This window comes from Elgaria multicarinata, chromosome 1, assembly GCF_023053635.1.
Source record: "Elgaria multicarinata webbii isolate HBS135686 ecotype San Diego chromosome 1, rElgMul1.1.pri, whole genome shotgun sequence".
NCBI classification, from domain to species: domain Eukaryota; kingdom Metazoa; phylum Chordata; class Lepidosauria; order Squamata; family Anguidae; genus Elgaria; species Elgaria multicarinata.
In genome coordinates, this window is record NC_086171.1 from 108,518,135 (window position 1) to 108,534,756 (window position 16,622).

The window sequence follows — 16,622 nt, forward strand, 5'->3', positions numbered from 1 at the left end:
GCTGAATAGAGGGGAATGGTTTTAAAATAATAGAACTAATGGATTTGGGTTTTTAATAGATTCATATTCCTCCCTATCTATCAAAAGATTAATCTAAGAAAATTACAGCCCTGGCTGTATCCGTAATCCATTCACTGAAGTTAAATATGAAATCTTTAAAAATACTAAAACTGGGACATACCAGGTTCTATGTCAGAGCAAACTACAAGTGGGCTGCATTATTGAATAATAATAATAATAATAATAATAATAATAATAATAATAATAATAGCATTTTTTTGTCAATATGATTTTTCTGTTACAGGTGGTAATGTCCAACGCTATACATACAAACAAGAAGGAGCGAAGAAGTGCAAGAAGAAAGTTGTGACTGTGAAATATCCAGCTTATAAACCAACAGCTGTGATTAGGAAGAGACGGCGACGCTTTGAACGTGCCGTGAGAACTCAGCAGATTTTCCGCAGCGTCAGAGTCAAACATTATCCCGTCGTTCAGATCAGCCATCATCCAACAGGTAAGTTCGTCATTTCTTACTACTAAAGGATCATAGCCCTGCAGTTAGGTTGTTAAGTCCAATTACATCCAAAATTAAACAGCCTGTGTTCATGACTACAGCTGTGGATGTATGTCCTTCAGCCATTCAGCTTCTTTTAAATGTATTTAAGCCATTGAAACTTTTCTTGTGCCAAGCAAGTTCACCTGTAATGCTAAAGTATTACAGGTGCAAAGTGCTGAGTTCATGCACTGCCCCCCCTCCATACACACAAGTAGCAGGGGGAATAATTTCATTTGGCTTTAGCAGATTTCTGGTTTGTCATTACAAACTAGGAATATATTTTTTTAAACTCGAGTTTGCTAAACAAACCGGAAAAACAACCCAGGGTTGGTTGTTAGTTTGTTTAGCAATTGACTAGAGTTTCTTTCAAACTACAAATACTGGTTTGCAGATATGACAAGCCACGAGTATGCAAAACGGAAACTAAATTCTGGGGTATTCCTCCTCCTGGGTGGGTACTTTTCTGCTGGTACATGGCATTAAATGCTGACTTAGCATTATAACCAGGCCAAAACTTTTTCAGTCTTTCTATATCATCTGCTCCCTAATTTCAAGAGAGATTATTTTGTGTTTGCAGGAATACTACAGCCGGAGGTCACAGTTACATCATATTGGAGAGGATTTCCAAAAGAAGTTAATTCTGTTATCTCAATCCCGAATGCTCAGAAGGTGGATGGCTATGACTACTATGCTTTTTCTAAAGGTATGTTATGACTGAAAGGTAACAACCATCTCCAAGACTGGCAAACTTTTAAGGCTGCTTCTTACAAGTAATTTTGTACTCCACTTCAGATCCCCAATTAGAGAAATGGATGAATTAGAGAAAACCCTTGCCTTTTCCCTGCTGTCTAAAATACCTGGAAGTACTGAACAGGAAAGGATCAGTGACTCGCTTCTGTGTATTTTGAAAAGGAAAAAGCATGCACTGGATTTGGATATGAACCTGAAGCATAAAATAACTTCTCCTTAAAACCCAATTCTATGCATATCACATTGAAGTAAATCCCATTCTGTTCAATGGGATGTATTTCCTAAGTACATGGGACTAAGCCAAATTATAGTAAGCATTTCACGGGAAGAATTCAAATTCATTTATTCAGGTTGTATTATAATAGCTAACAAAGGTGTTTATATTGTTAAGCATTGTCAAGGCTAGCTCTTCTACTGGGTGGAAGACAATATTGTGGCCAAAAGTATTCCCAAGTAAAGGACACATGAACAGCGTAACAACGTTATGGATTATATCCATACTTAAATCATGCTTAGAGTATTGCATTTGTACCTGCACAATTGTGTGTTTTAGGCTATTGGAGGAAATGGGCATTTTTACCGTTTTTTATTTTGGCTTATTTTTCAAAGGTTTATTTGTGCCCCCCCCCCCCATTTGGAGCACCCAGGATTTTCCTTCACCTGGGTGCAAATGCACAGAGGGTTGAAGGTGGATGGCGTGCCTGGCCGCTAGGTGAGGCTGTGTATGAAGTTTGCTCCTGATACTGCAAATGTCCAAGGGTTTATTAGAACCGCTCCCTTTTTGGTGCACTCAGGATTTACCCTCCTCCACATGTAATTACAAAGGTTTCCTTGTTGGATTGGGTGCGTCCCGATTAGGAGAGGCTGTGTGTGAAGTGTTGCCCCAATCTTGCAAAGTCCCACAGTTTTATAGCCATCACCCCCTTTTTGGTGCACTCGGGATTTTTGCTCCTGGTGACTAGTCATGCAGGGTTTTGATGTTGGGTCAGGTGCCTCCCGATGGCAAACTTAGAGGACAGGGAGTGGTGGTGAGTCAAATTATACACAGTAGCTTATCAGCCCAGATGTGGCAAAGATCACGGACTATTTCAAAAACAAGCTACCATCATGGGCTCTCGTGACGTCCGAACGCGGCCAGTGAGGTTACATCTAGATTGCACGTTTTTCTCTCTCTTTCAGATCAATACTACAACGTGGATATGGGCAGCAGAATAGCAAGGCCAGTCACACTGAAGACTGGGCAGACTGTGTCCAAAGCCTGGTACAAGTGTCCTTTAGAATGATTTGGAAGCTCAGCACTCAACAACAAGCAACTATGTTTGACAGTTTCTCTAATTTTTATTAATAAAAGACAATGAAAAGTTCATAGAGCAATCCAAATTTAAAATAAAAAACTGCTTTAAGCTTGAAAGCCATTACACTAATACAGAATAAAGGCAGACTAGACAGTATACACAGTTTCCAAAATTTGTACAGAATTTAATTAATATTGCCTCTGTTCAGGCCTCCTCTGCCACCCATTGCGTGAGTTACACCTGTAAGAAAAAGTAAGAGTATTCATTTATTTTTATTCCAATTCACTGCTATTAGCCTTTTGCTACTTTAAATGTCAGTCGATTCCTTGGAAACCAGCCTCCTACTACTGCCGTTTTAGGAAAGTAATTTCACAATCTTATACTGGAAAAAAGTCTCCCCATAGTCAGAACCATACTAGATACCACATGCTTAATTTGCGGCGGAGATTTCCATTCCATTCCACCTATTGTAGGTATAATCAAAAACAGCAGACTGTGCTGGGGATACCTTCTAGTTCACTCCAATGTGTTACTGAGAACTAGGTTGATTCCTTCTTACAGGCTTATAGGAACAATTCACTTTGGAGATGGCTGGCATGTTGATGGTAAAAATTAATTATTTGGAATTAAGTTCCGATTTCTTTTAATGCAACTAATCTCCATGTTTAAGGAAGATCAATTCTTGAAGCCGTTCCAGATATCACGGCCTCTGACAAGATCTTCATTAAAAAAAATGAAGAAGTAATTTAGAGATTATTATTTCTTTTAAAGCTCTACTGAGGAGCTACTTCTATTTATTTGTTGCTGGCTACTGCAACTCACATACTGTAGAAAACCATACACTGTTCCACATCAACTTTAAATATTGTCATTTCTAAATGAGTATTTGGGTTGCCATATATTTTAATGTCTTTGGGGTAAAGAATTTCACATAATCCAGTATCTCTAATCCCCATGCATGGTGTTTGGTGGCTGCAGTACTATTCAATACATAATCCATTTTTGTTAACAGCAAACTTATTAGAAATCATGTAAGGCTTAATAAAGCCAGGCTATAGCACTGAAGGACACCTACCCCTCTGCTTGTTAAACTGACGACCACGAACTACAGTTCTTGACGTTGGTGGCTGAAGTCTAACCCGTCGGAAAGGCTTGGGATGATTACTGCTTGTGTCTGAAAGGGAAGCAAAGAAGTAAGGACATGATCGTAGTGACTTGTGTTGTAATAGTCACGGGTGATTTTCAACATATAAGCTCTTTTCTTGATTTTTGTACTCCAGATTTGTGAGGTTCCAGCAAATAAAATTGCTAAGTGGAAAAACAAGTGGCTTCCATCTTTTTACATGTTGCTCTCTAGTTAACGTTAATTTTTATCCCCAACTGTACTTCAATATTAAGTGGAGATAGAGAAACTCCTCTATACTGAGAAATTTACTTGGCAGAAGGGATTTTTGGAAAATTTTGTTCAGTCCAAATTTTTAAGTGAGCCAAACTAATGTATGCCTCCTGGACAAATATGTGGATTAGAATGCAGTTCTCCTTCAGGTTGTGCACTTTTGCAATGACGTTTTTGGCTTGAAAATGCATACGGAAATGTGTATGCTTTAAACGTGAATCCTTACATGGTTTTAAAAATCAAATTGCAGATGATGAGAAAGATGGATTTAGGATTGAACACATGTATTTTTATTTATTATTACATTTATGCCCTGCCTTTTTTCCTCCAAGGAACCCAAGGTGGCATACATAATCCTCCTCCTCTCCATTTTATCCTCACAACAACAACCCCTGTGAGGTGGGTTGGGCCCAAAGGCCCCCAGTGGGTTTCCATGGCTGAGTCCAACACTTTAGCCACTACGCCACACTGACATAGACTGACTCATCCATCCCCAACTCAATCGTAAGGGAAAGCAGAAGAAATCATAGAATCATAGAGTAGCAGAGTTGGAAGGGACCTACAAGGCCATCAAGTCCAACCCCCTGCTCAATGCAGGTCAAAAGTCTGGAGAAGTGATGACCACACCGTATGCTTGATTAGACCTTTCAAGCCACAAGGATCTACCTGGGCCCCCTTTCTTCCCATCACTGGGATCAGATGAGCGACCTCCCTTCCCATACTGAACAGATCGCAATTGCTCCTCTATGAATACAGACCAAAGGTGGTGGGGGAAAATACTTCCTAACTGAAAAGTTCAAAATTTAAAGCTTAATTATCTGAATTCGGCTGGGCTCATCAATGTAATAGTTCTCCAAATGGGTTCTCCAGACCAACAAGATTTGATGGGACTGAATTGTACCTGCAGATGAACTGGAAGGAGGATCTTGACTGGTAGAAGGAAGGTCTGACTCATCAGGAGCTTGAGCTGATTCTTCTTCTTGCTGGCTATCAATTTCTAGTCCAACCTCTGAAGTAATTCTAGAGAAAAGGGAAATCAGGGTGAAATGAGACTGCCAGGGAAAAGTTTAAAACGGCACGGGAAATTGTGTAACAAAATCCACCCAGGTTGCCATGGGATGTTAACTCCGATGCCATCTCCAAAATTCTTTCTATAGCTAAAACTTCTTTTTGTCTTCAATAATTTTGTTATTTTCTACAGAAAGCAAAACACATATACAAAAGGCCATAATCCATTTGAGGCAGTGAAGTAGTAATTGAAGCTATCAGTTACTATCCCTTTTAGCCAGCCCAGTGTTAGATAAAAACCACAGATTATATATAAAATCGAAACACAAATAGATCATTCTTTTGCAACTCTTGTATATACTCTACCAGGGGTTTCTAGTCCAATGCAAATGAAGTTGTTGTTTTTTCTCTTACTAACGCCGTGAGTTTCGCCATCTCCACCAACCTGAGGAGCCATTTCTCCGTTATTGGTACTTGAGTCTTTTTCCAGTATCATGCATATACTAGTCTTGCCACTGTTGTCATACACAAAAATAACAGTCCTTTTTTTGGAGTTGATCATCCATAAGTCCCAGCAAAAATGCTTCTGGTTTCATTTTTATATTTATCTTTAAAAATTTTTTGCATTAATAAATGAATTTTAGTCCAGAAAGATTTTGCTTTTTTACATGACCACCACATATGGTAAAAAGTTCCTTCTTGTTCTTCACATTTCCAGCAATCTCCCAAACAACCCCTGTACATTTTCGCTAATTTTGAGGGAGACATATACCATCTATACATCATCTTGTAGAAATTCTCCTTAAGTCTAGTACATAGCTAAAGCTTCTAACATGCTGAGATTTGAAGTCCTTCCTATCTCTTTTATTACTAAAAGAGAGCAACTGGGATGCTGACAGCACTGCACAGTTAAACCTTGATTATCATTAATAGGTAGCGATGGAATAATGAAATGACAAAGGTTCAGTGATGAAGCCCACATCTTGAAATTCAGTATTTATGTACTACCGAAACATCAGGCATTATGAGAGAGAGAGAGAGAAGTAGTTTGAGTAAGAGAAAAGGGAGGACCTTTATATTGCGATGACCCTCCACCACTTGGAATTAGGGACGCAGGCAAGCACCATGACATTGAATTTTAGGCATGCATACTACATCTCTCTGGAGGATTCCTGTCACTGAGAGTTAGACCATGCAATGGTAAGGGTGGAGGGTAGATTTTGCTCTCGCCTAGTCTAGTATTATCACTTTAACTAGGAGTAACTGGATACCATTAATTCACTTTGGGGCAGCATTTGCGAGGGCCAAAGTGACAATCTATTCAGGATTAACTGTAAAGAATCCTGACATAAAGAGTTGAGCCTACTGCTATATGTAATTGTCCTGCCCTTCCATCTTCTCTTTCCTGGCCATATCAGAATTTGACAGAATGTGGGGAAGCTTCCATTACACAAAGATTATTTAAGGACGATGGAATCATTTCAGATTTCAGGGTTTAGAGTAGGAATTACAGCAAGATTCCAATCTATCTCCTCCGATAGATCTAACTTGAAATTGTAAATATATTTTCTGTCTCACTGGTTTTCTGCGGGCCATTTGTTTTCCCCGGTTACTTTGTAGGTGATATCTACAGGGGTGTCCAAGACTGATCACATCTGAACAAAATATAGTGGGGCGTCACTCTAAGGTCTTGGTTTCCAAAGAAATGCTGTTTTCCAAAATGCTCTATCAAACCCCTTTGGATATGAAAGCTTGGCAGTAAAATGATTGAGCTCATGCATGAAGCTGAACAGCAGCAGCTCTGCAGACCACACACACTGGCAATGAAAAAAGGAGAGCATTGGTCAGAGTCAACCAGAGAAAGAAGGTTTGGTAAAAAAACACTTCCTCTGCTGCCCACTATTGGTACCGAACAATTTAATGGCACTTCACCATTTGAGCTGTCTGTAATTTTCAACATCACCCAACACCAGAATATAACAGAGTCTAAACAAGACCAGTTTGAATGTGATTTTTCACTGTACGTGGACTGATTTGTGATTCACACCCTGCAGCTATTTGGCAATCCCATTTCAATAGCACTTTCTGGCAGGATCTACACTACAGCTTTATAAGGGTTTATAACGGAATTGACAAATGCTGTGGCCCACGACAGCCCATATACCATTTTCAAACCACTTTCAAAGTGTTAAATCCTGCATGGTGCCTAAGAGTGTTCAAAATGCTTTATACGCCTTATCTCAGAAACCCTTGCAACAAGTGAAGATTTGAATCCAGGCCTCCTTGGTCCTAGTTTGATACACTAACCAATGCACCAATCTGGATTTCTAGGGACCTTGTGACTCACAGCTCAGTTTAGCCACTACACGACTACTTTAAAGTGGTCCAGTCCTGCAACACTGGCCGTTTTTAAGTCCCCCAAGCCAGGATTGACCTGGATCCAAAAAGATGTGAATCTCCAGGAGCGGTGAGTTCTTGGCGTCTTTTTATCTGGGGATCCAAGTCAATCCCAGTTTGGAGGACTTAAAAATGTTGTTGAAATATGAGGAATATAACTCAACAAATCCTCTTCTTTCCCCAACCATAAGCAACATTAAACTGTTTGTGATATTCTGATCCAGACGAAGCAGTTGTTGTGAAGCAGGTAGAAATAAAACCGGAGGCCTGTAGCTCAAGTATTCAAGTTATCACTTTGTTATTGTAAACTACTTGATTTCGGTTTGGGTATATTTTCTTGGACAGAAAAAAACGGAATGCATTCTTTGCCATATAGCTGAAGAATAAATTTCAGTATGGTGACATACAAGCAATTACATACATGCAGGGTCTTAACCAACTGATGCTTTGAACTTACCCTTCCGATTCTGCCTCAACGAAAACTTCATCACCGTCATCACCTGTTCCAGATTCCGAAGTGGTTGATAAGTTTCCAGTGGACGTTGTAACCATTGGGACAGACTGGGACGCATGTTCTGAAGCATCAGCAGCGGTACTTTCAGTAAATACAGACACTTAAAACAAAGAAGGGCAAAAGCAGATAATAAGGCACAATTATCCAAGCATTCTATGCTACACAGACCCAAATTGCTGTCAAGAAACCCAAGATTTTGAAAATGTAAATACAGTAACATTCAACTGATTCGAGTGTGAAATGGGATATATTGGTGCATTATTATTATTATTTCAAAGAAGTCTTTGCTGTGGGTGCATAAAGGATTCAAGGTCACAGGAGATACCTTTTACACTGTGATTCTTGCAATGCAGCCACCTCGCCTATAGCTGGTTTGTTAAAGAAGTCAGGCCCTGGTCTCTACTCTACTTGGGAACCCACATGGAAGACACTCTTTAGATAAAAGTAACCTACAAGTGTATACTCTTCTTAAACAAACAGCTGTATTTTAGAAAAAAGGTAGTCAGTTCGCCAATATATAGCAGCATATTTGGTAACACCTTCTGTGGCAAGAAGAGGTAAGCAAAGTAGCAGCCATTATAAATTCATGTCTTGTAGAACCAGCATTATTTCCAATACTCACCAGGTGCTGCAACCTGTAGTGGAGTCGTTGGGACACTACGACCACCTGATTCTTCTTCATGGGCAAGGAAGAGTGGGGTTTCATACATTCCTAATCCTAAAAGCAATTTGGGAGGAGTTAATCTGAGCCTAAGGGGCAGGATATATACATAACAGTTAATTCCCTATCCTAGTTCAATTTTTTTAATATGGTATTGGCTAGGCTCTACCCTCCGTGAAGCATTAAGATGAAGGTTGTTGTTATTGTTGTTTTTCAAAAAACAATAGTGGCCTAACTCTCCATTACACAATAACGAAAAACACACACTCCATGTACGTAAGTTGGTGGTCTCGCAGTACCAAGCCTAGCAGCAAATGCTAGGTCACACGAGCCCTGCCTTTTCTGGGGAGGAGGGGATGTTAACCCCTGGTCTGATACCTCCTCAGAAGAAAATAGATTCTGCACATGCAATTCAGTAAACCTGCATAGATTTTAAGTCTCATTTATTCCGCTTCTAAGATTCTGGGTTTGAAACAGTTGATTTTTGACAAAGAATAGGGTGTCAGAAAGCCAAAATGAACACAGAAGCAGAAGGAGAAATAGATTGGGGTTAGAGGACCATTGGAATGGTCCTCTAACCATTCCAATGGTCCCAGAGGGATTTGGAACAAGAAAAGCTGACATGGGAGAACGATGGAAGGAACGATGCTAATCCTTTCCCAAATCCTCCCCACTGTTCACCAGTTTTCCTACTACAGTCTCTGAGAATTCACCGTATATTTTTCTCTAACCCTCTGAAGGCTACAATCTAGATTTTGTTTCATTTGAACAAGTGAAATGTACGATTTAGAAGATGTTGAATTCCAGGCCCAAACTGCCTATCTTACAGTACATTTTGCAATTGTAGGATAGAAATACAACTTTTGAGAAATTTGAGCTTGCGTGTTTTTAAAGAGGCAGAGAATGATCTACAAATTATGTCACGACCTCTTTAGCACCCCAGCTTCTTCTTTTTTCTTTAAGGCAGGCCAGTGGTGGTGGGAAATTATCATATTTGAATTGTCTGCCAATTACATTGTTCTACAAACCCCGCTGAATATCAAACAGAAAGACTGGCTTGTATATCTGTACCTCCTTGCGATGCGAGTTGCCCAAGATCTGACTGTCCAGAACTCTGTGGCATATCTTCGGGAGGTCCAAACCTGAACCTAGGAACTCCGGCAACCTGAGGGGAGCTGGAAGAAAGGTTGCATTCAGTATTATATATCACTAGCTAATTACTCATCAGTATAACAGATGGGGAAGAAGGAAATAAGTGAACAAGGTGACTGCATAACAATTTTCTCCTGAAAGTGGAATTTATCCCTGCGATGTATTTGCATAGGATTCCTCCCACAGGGCGAGGGCAAGCAGCTGACCGAAGAAACTAAAGGCAGTATTTAAGTTGACAGAAGCGCAGATGTAAATTACACTGAGCCAATGTAAGGGATCTCTGGCACATTATCAATCATGCAAGCTGGGAATCTCATCACGCTACTGGTGTTGCACTAGAGGTCTGTTACAGTAGCACATGAGGACTGAATCCCAGCACCCCTTGCTGAGTGTCCCTGCTGCTGGTGTGCGTCAGATCAGAGATAGCAGTGGGGCACCGTCTCAGGGGGTTTTCTTCAGGGGGGCTGGGCTTGAAGCCTAGGCCCTGCCCCCATGGCGCAACCCAAAAGACACCCCGAGCTAGACTGTGGTGCCCTGTGGGCTGGTTTAGGCCTGCAAGCAGGAAGTTCTGCCCGCACCTGCGCTAGCACAAGGTAATTAATGTTCATGGTCGTGTTGACTTGGATAATGCCCTAAGACCGCATTTTCTGCAATAGAGAGGGGATACGTTGACAAGTTTGAAAGATGCTCACTATTATCAGCTGAGGAGAGTTCAAGCAGCAGTGATTTTAAAACTGCATGAAACATTGTGCTACGAAAGCAGTTTGGGAATGGAATGGAGGTTTTGAGGAAGTGCAGCCAAGGTAGCAAGGCTTTTGAGAGAAGATATTGTGCTTTATAACAGGGCCTTGGGCTGGTGTTTTCAACTGTGTGGGTGTGTTAAGGGGACCCTGTAAACCTCAGGGTTCCAGCCATTTATTCTGAACTGCTTCAGTGACTTTAAAAGGATGAACCGGTTGGGGTTGCTGCTCTTTTTACATTTTATTAGATGGCCGTAATGCTGCTAAGTCACTGAAGATGCAACCTTACAGGGTCACAGCTCAAGAGTCCACTTACTGGATTGCTTCTGCAAATCCATCGGTACGATGTGGGACCACCAATGTTGGGGTGCTTGGAACTGTCCTGTCCTCGTCATCAAAAAAGTGTTGCTGCTGAAGAAATGATTAAAATGACAAAGCAACTCAACAGCTATTCCTATTGCTATTCCATTTTTTTTTTTAAAAAAATTACAATACCTTGCCTGTTACTACTGATATAAAAAGAGATTATATTCAGCTCATGCATTTCCCCGTTTCATATTTTGAGGGACATCAGCCATTAATAAGTTAGCAAATGAGAACCACAAGGAAACTGTTCCCAAGCGAAGGCACAAGCCTTTTATTTCTATTATCTGTAACATAAATGCAGAGACAGAAAGACACACCCTCTCTAGCATTTGCATTGGGATCAGCTCCAATTCAAAGAAAATGGGATAAATAATTTTAAACCAGCAAGGGGCCACACTCACTCTGTCAAGGAGAGGAGGCTGCAATGCAGATACTCAATTCACTTTAGGATGCATGAAATGCCAGGAGCAAACTGCCTCTAAATGAGTCCGGAGCCTGCCATAGCACGATCTGAGAGAGCAATCCTACGGTCCCCGGCCAGGGACCATAGGATGGCTTCGAAAACCAAAGACAGTGTTTCGACCTTGGAAGGGGGAGCCAAAGATCTGACCCAGACCCCTCCCTGCTGGCAGGGAGAGAACCGCCTGGGGTGCTTCTCTAAGGTTGGAAAATAGACCTCGGAGAAGAAGAAAAGGAGGCATTCCAGTGGGAGGGAGGGGAAAGAGACTGGGGAGGCAAGGATATTATTTATTCCGAGGCTCCTCCAGCCTCCTCCCCTACCCCTCCAAAGTGCCATTGCCCTTAATGAATGGAAGGATCTATGTTTAAAAACTGGAACGCTTACCATGCCGCCTATGCCAGGGGTGAGCTGAAGTCCACGTCCCACTGACTGCCTCCGAGTCATCTGGATTCTCTGTAAGTTAAAGGAAACATTTTAAATGCTTCAGGATAAAATTAGGTGCAGAAATCTCAGGCCTATTGGCCAAACCTATTCTCAAGCCCATTAACACAGGCATGGACAAATCAGCCTATTCCTGGTTCATATCAGTTTCACATGGTCTCATTCCTTAAATCCATTCCACCCCATTTCTTCATTAATCTGTAATTCTAAGGAAAACATAAGAAGCGTTTTAAACTGTTTTTAGCAGTCCTAAATTAATCAACTAGTTAATAAATTTATGACTATTGCTATTAATAAAATTAATATTAAACAGCTAAGAGCTCCCACTTCAAGGCTAATTGTCTTAAACTGACATTAACATCAAATTTAAAACATTTTAGATGGGAGATTTAATATCACACAAGGTTTTAAAACATGTAGAGGGAAAAAGAAAGAAAGATTATAAAAAAAGGGGAGGGGGTGATAATTCCTGCTTTGAAGAAAACGCTATGAGGTTTCATGACTGTCTTGGGTTTTATTGTCATCTGCTACAGAAAGTATATTCAATGAGTGGGTTGAGCAGTCTTCTTTGCTACTCAAGAGGTTTCTGTCTAGTTAAGCTGCAGCACCAGACTAGACAGGAAGCAGAAGGAGCCTCCTAAACCAGCCCCCTACGAAGTCTCCTTTTAAATTGACCTGTCAACCAATACCAGCGCATGACGCCTTTTTCTGCCGAACGTTACTTCTAGCTTCCCCAATAAAAAATAAATGAAAATAGATGAGAACCAGTCTGGCGTACGTGTGAGAGCGTTAGATTTAGGCTGCAATCCTATGCACCAGACGTGGTCAACCTGTACTTAATTCTTTTCTCTTCCCTCCCCATTCCTTTTCTCTTGCGTGTCGTGTCTGTTTTGAGATTGTAAACTTGTGGGCTTGCTTACTGATTGAGTGTAAGCTGCTCTGGGAGCCTTTTCTGGCTGAGGAGGATAAAAATACTTAAATAAATAAATCATAAATATACCTGTGGCCCCCCAGATATTGTTGGATTTCAACATCATCTCCAGGGCCCCTGCCATGGGCATTTACTTGGATTAAGCCCTATTGAACTCAATGGGACTTACTTCTGAGTAGACACCTGAAGAATTCTGCTACAAATCTGGGTTCAAACCCCTTCACTCCTCAGCCTTACATGAGTGACTTCGATCTGTCAGTGTGATATACCTCACAGGATTTTTGTGAGGAAACAAAGACTATATACACTGCCTCGAAGAATCTGGGGGGATCTGGAGAAAATGAACATAAAACACTAACATAGGACACAACCTCTGAATATCCAAACATTCACTTAAGGCATAGAGAAGTGAACTGGAAAAATATGGGGGGGAAAACAGCACTATAAATTCCTTGTGTTTCTTTGAGTAAACATTCAGTGAGGTTTTGTTGGGTTAAAGACTGCTATTAATAACACTTTTACTGGGGGTAATATTTATTTTATTTTGGATGGATTCAAAACACACCCATTACTATATTCCTGGACACTTTTATTGCTCTTTCTGCACAAAGCTAGTGCCAAATGTGAAGAGAAAATAAAACTTCGCCAGGTATGGCAATTCGCAACTACCCTGGAGGCTCTTATTTCAGATGAAAAGGAACTATCTAATGCCAAAAGCACAGGAACGACCACTTTTTAGAGCAGCTTTCTCTGTGGTTTCCGTACCTGTACTGGTGGTCCCAGCTCTGGTGGTGGAGCTGGAATAGCGTGAATCGTCAGCCGTGGGGGCAAGGGGTGAGGCCGAGGTGGACGCGGCACCTGTCTTTCCGAAGCAGAAGTTGGCTGTTGGTCTCTCAGGCTTTCCTGAGAGAAAGCGGACTCTGCCACACCTGTGCTCCCTTCACCTGACGATGAAGAAATCGACATTTACAAATGGATATTTGCAACCCCAAAGTCTGCAGTCGGCCATTTCCAGTTCCCGAACCGCTATTCAGTAAGGTGTTTTTTTTCCAAATTTGTATTTAAAGTGTTACAGAAAAAGAATGAGTACAAACAATCCCCTAACAATTAATATCAAACCAGCAGTTATATACAGTCGAGTGAAAAAGAAACTACACCCTCTTGGAATTGTATGATTTTACATATCAGGACATAATAACAATCATCTGTTCCTTAGCAGGTCTAAAAATTAGGTAAATACAACCTCAGATGAACAACAACGCATGACATATTACACTGTGTCATGATTTATTTAACAGAAATAAAGCCAAAATGGAGAAGCCATGTGTGAAAAAGGAAGTACACCCTTACTGCTTCCATAGGAATTAAGATGCTAAGTAGCAGACAGGTGCTGCTAATCAAATGTCCGTGATTAATTGATCATCAGCAAGTATGACCACCTCTATAAAAGGCAAAGTTTTTTCAGTTTGCTGGTCTGGAGCATCCAGGTGTGTGTTAACACAATGCCAAGGAGGAAAGACATCAGCAATGATCTTAGAGAAGCAATTGCTGCGGCCCATCAATATGGGAAGGGTTATAAGGCCATTTCCAAACAATTTAAAGTCCGTCATTCTACAGTGAGAAAGATGATTCAAAAGTGGAAAACATTCAAGACAGTTGCCAATCTTCCCAGGAGAGGACGTCCCAGCAAAATCACCCCAAGGTCAGACCGTGCAATGCTCAGAGAAATTGCAAGAACTGAAGCAGGCACACATTGTTGTACATCCGGTTCTGATGCATATTGAACGAATCTCCTCCATATGGCATTGAATGATGTTTATTCTGATTTTCCTTGAATTTGAAGTGAGTCATAAGTTACTTTTTCTGATATTGCCACAGACCATACATTTCCATACCATGAAGTTAAGTTCAAATTGTCCAGTTTTTCCCACTGCTGCGTAATTGTCTGACGAGCAGCCGACAACAGGGATATTATTAGATCTTTACATTTCAATCCAGTATTAAGTCCTTTGTATATTGATAATAAAAATAATTCTGGATCATATACAATTTTTTCTTTAGTAATAACGATTAATTCTCTATGTACGGATCTCCAGAATCCCTGTATATATGAGCAAGACCACCCTAAATAAAAATACGTGCCTTTTACCTTGCAGCCTCTCCAACACAGGGGACTGTTAAGTTTTAGTGACGTGCTCTAGTTGTACTGGTGTTCAATACCATCTATGCAATATTTTCAGAGAAGTTTCTCAAATAGAAGCTGATATTGATCTAAATCAGTGGTTCCCAAACTTTTTCAGGTAACCTGGGTAGCATAAACTAAAGATACTTGGTTCCACAAACTCATGCCCCATGCCCCCTACCCTACACTATAAAAATCATTATTCAGAATAGTGGTTTTCAATGACCCACTAAGGAAGATAATAACAATAAAATTCAAAACAGTAACAATTAATTGAATATTTATTCAAAATCCATTTAATTTTTTTTAGTTTATTCAATTAAAGATAATTGATTAACTTGATCTAGCGATATCATCTTTTCAAAGTCTGATAGTCATTTAGCAAGAATATTAGATATCACATTTAGTAACTAGGGTAGAGTACCTCACTCTTCTGTAAATTCTTAATGTGATGGAATGGGCTTCTTAAACAGTATTAATACACTTGTGGATTCTTCCCCTATATGGCTTGGGACCAAACTACCTTCTCCCATAAAAATGTCCCTGAGTTTTAAGACCTTCTGGAGAGGCGCTTCTTGGAAAGGACCACCTCGAGCGCCCCCCCTGCCACCCCCTTGCCTCTTAACGCCCCCCTATGCAATCCCAACGCCCCCAAGGGGGTGGTACCGCCCACTTTGGGAACCACTGATCTAAATGGTCTGTTGTTCCATAATTTATTCCATCTAGCTTCTTCTATTTCTCGTTCAAAACCTCCTTCCCACACTTTCCTCAAGCCCTCCATTGTGCCCATCTGGGTAGCATAAACTAAAGATACTATTCCCTTCCCTCCTTCCCCTACCATTAACATTGCTCGTTCAAATGCTGTTAAAGTTCTAAGTGCATGTATCTTTGTGTTAGTGTCCCTAAGGACATGGGATAATAGAGCTTCTTGTAGCCATCCCAGGCCTAATTCTTCTATATTTTTCTCTTAAGTTGTTCTATTGTTTTAATTCCAGCAAACTTACTTCATTAAAATGAAGCCTACTTCATTTTAATACCTTGCCAGCAAAATAGAAGCTGGGAAAATGAGCATATTTTTCCAAGTTAGAATTAGAACAGGACATATAAATGAACCCACAAACTGTACTACTGGCTTTCAGGGATTTCAATACATCCTTTCCTACTCTGACTTACTGAATCAGGCCATCTGCAATATGAAACCAAGTGATGTTTTAAAATGATTTCCAAATCATTTACAAATACTTTCCCTAAAATCAAGGTTTGCAAGAAGATACTGCTAGTGAAAGGTATCTCCAAAGACTGTCCTCCACCCCACCCTGCCTCCACACATATACACTTTTCGTGAAAACAGCAAATGAACTATACCACAGTTTTGAGAGTCAGCCGCTCTCTGGCTGCTTTCGCCTCCAGCAATACTTTCTTCAGCTTCTGTACTGGGATCCATTCCATCAGTACCCTAAAAGAGACAAATCAAAGAGCTGAGGCGTTAAGTGTAATAAAAAAGCTGTCATCTCCTCTAAGCCTTTAAGAACCCTTTTTAACTCACAAACACCACCCCATGCTTTAAGCACTTCTCTAGCTCTCAAACTATATTTCTATTCGTATGAATAGGACAAATCTTAATCTGAAGATTATTCTCTTACCAAAATCAAATTAGATTTATTTGTGCATTAAGGGAGTGCATTAAGGGAGATTTTGTGCATTAAGGGAGATTTTATGCTCATTTCTAATTTCAGGTAGTTTGAACCCCCCCCCCCCCCCACAAAACTGCCT

At 40.5% G+C, this 16,622-nt stretch overlaps 1 protein-coding gene across 3 annotated transcripts in view; it reads right to left on the minus strand.

Moving 5' to 3' along the window:
• Positions 1–2,624: 2,624 nt before the first annotated feature.
• Positions 2,625–16,622, minus strand: part of TPR (translocated promoter region, nuclear basket protein) — a 72,386-nt gene continuing 58,388 nt past the window's right edge. For 2 of the 3 annotated variants that reach the window (XM_063134860.1, XM_063134840.1), the window contains 10 exons: positions 16,215–16,305; positions 13,433–13,611; positions 11,680–11,748; positions 10,786–10,880; positions 9,649–9,752; positions 8,539–8,634; positions 7,860–8,016; positions 4,899–5,017; positions 3,677–3,775; positions 2,625–2,841 (listed from right to left, as the gene is read on the minus strand). In XM_063134860.1, coding sequence (XP_062990930.1) covers positions 2,786–2,841; positions 3,677–3,775; positions 4,899–5,017; positions 7,860–8,016; positions 8,539–8,634; positions 9,649–9,752; positions 10,786–10,880; positions 11,680–11,748; positions 13,433–13,611; positions 16,215–16,305 — 1,065 coding nt within the window. In that variant the 3' untranslated portion in view covers positions 2,625–2,785. The remainder of the gene's footprint in view (positions 2,842–3,676; positions 3,776–4,898; positions 5,018–7,859; positions 8,017–8,538; positions 8,635–9,648; positions 9,753–10,785; positions 10,881–11,679; positions 11,749–13,432; positions 13,612–16,214; positions 16,306–16,622) is intronic. The other variant, XM_063134850.1, reaches the window with a different exon arrangement.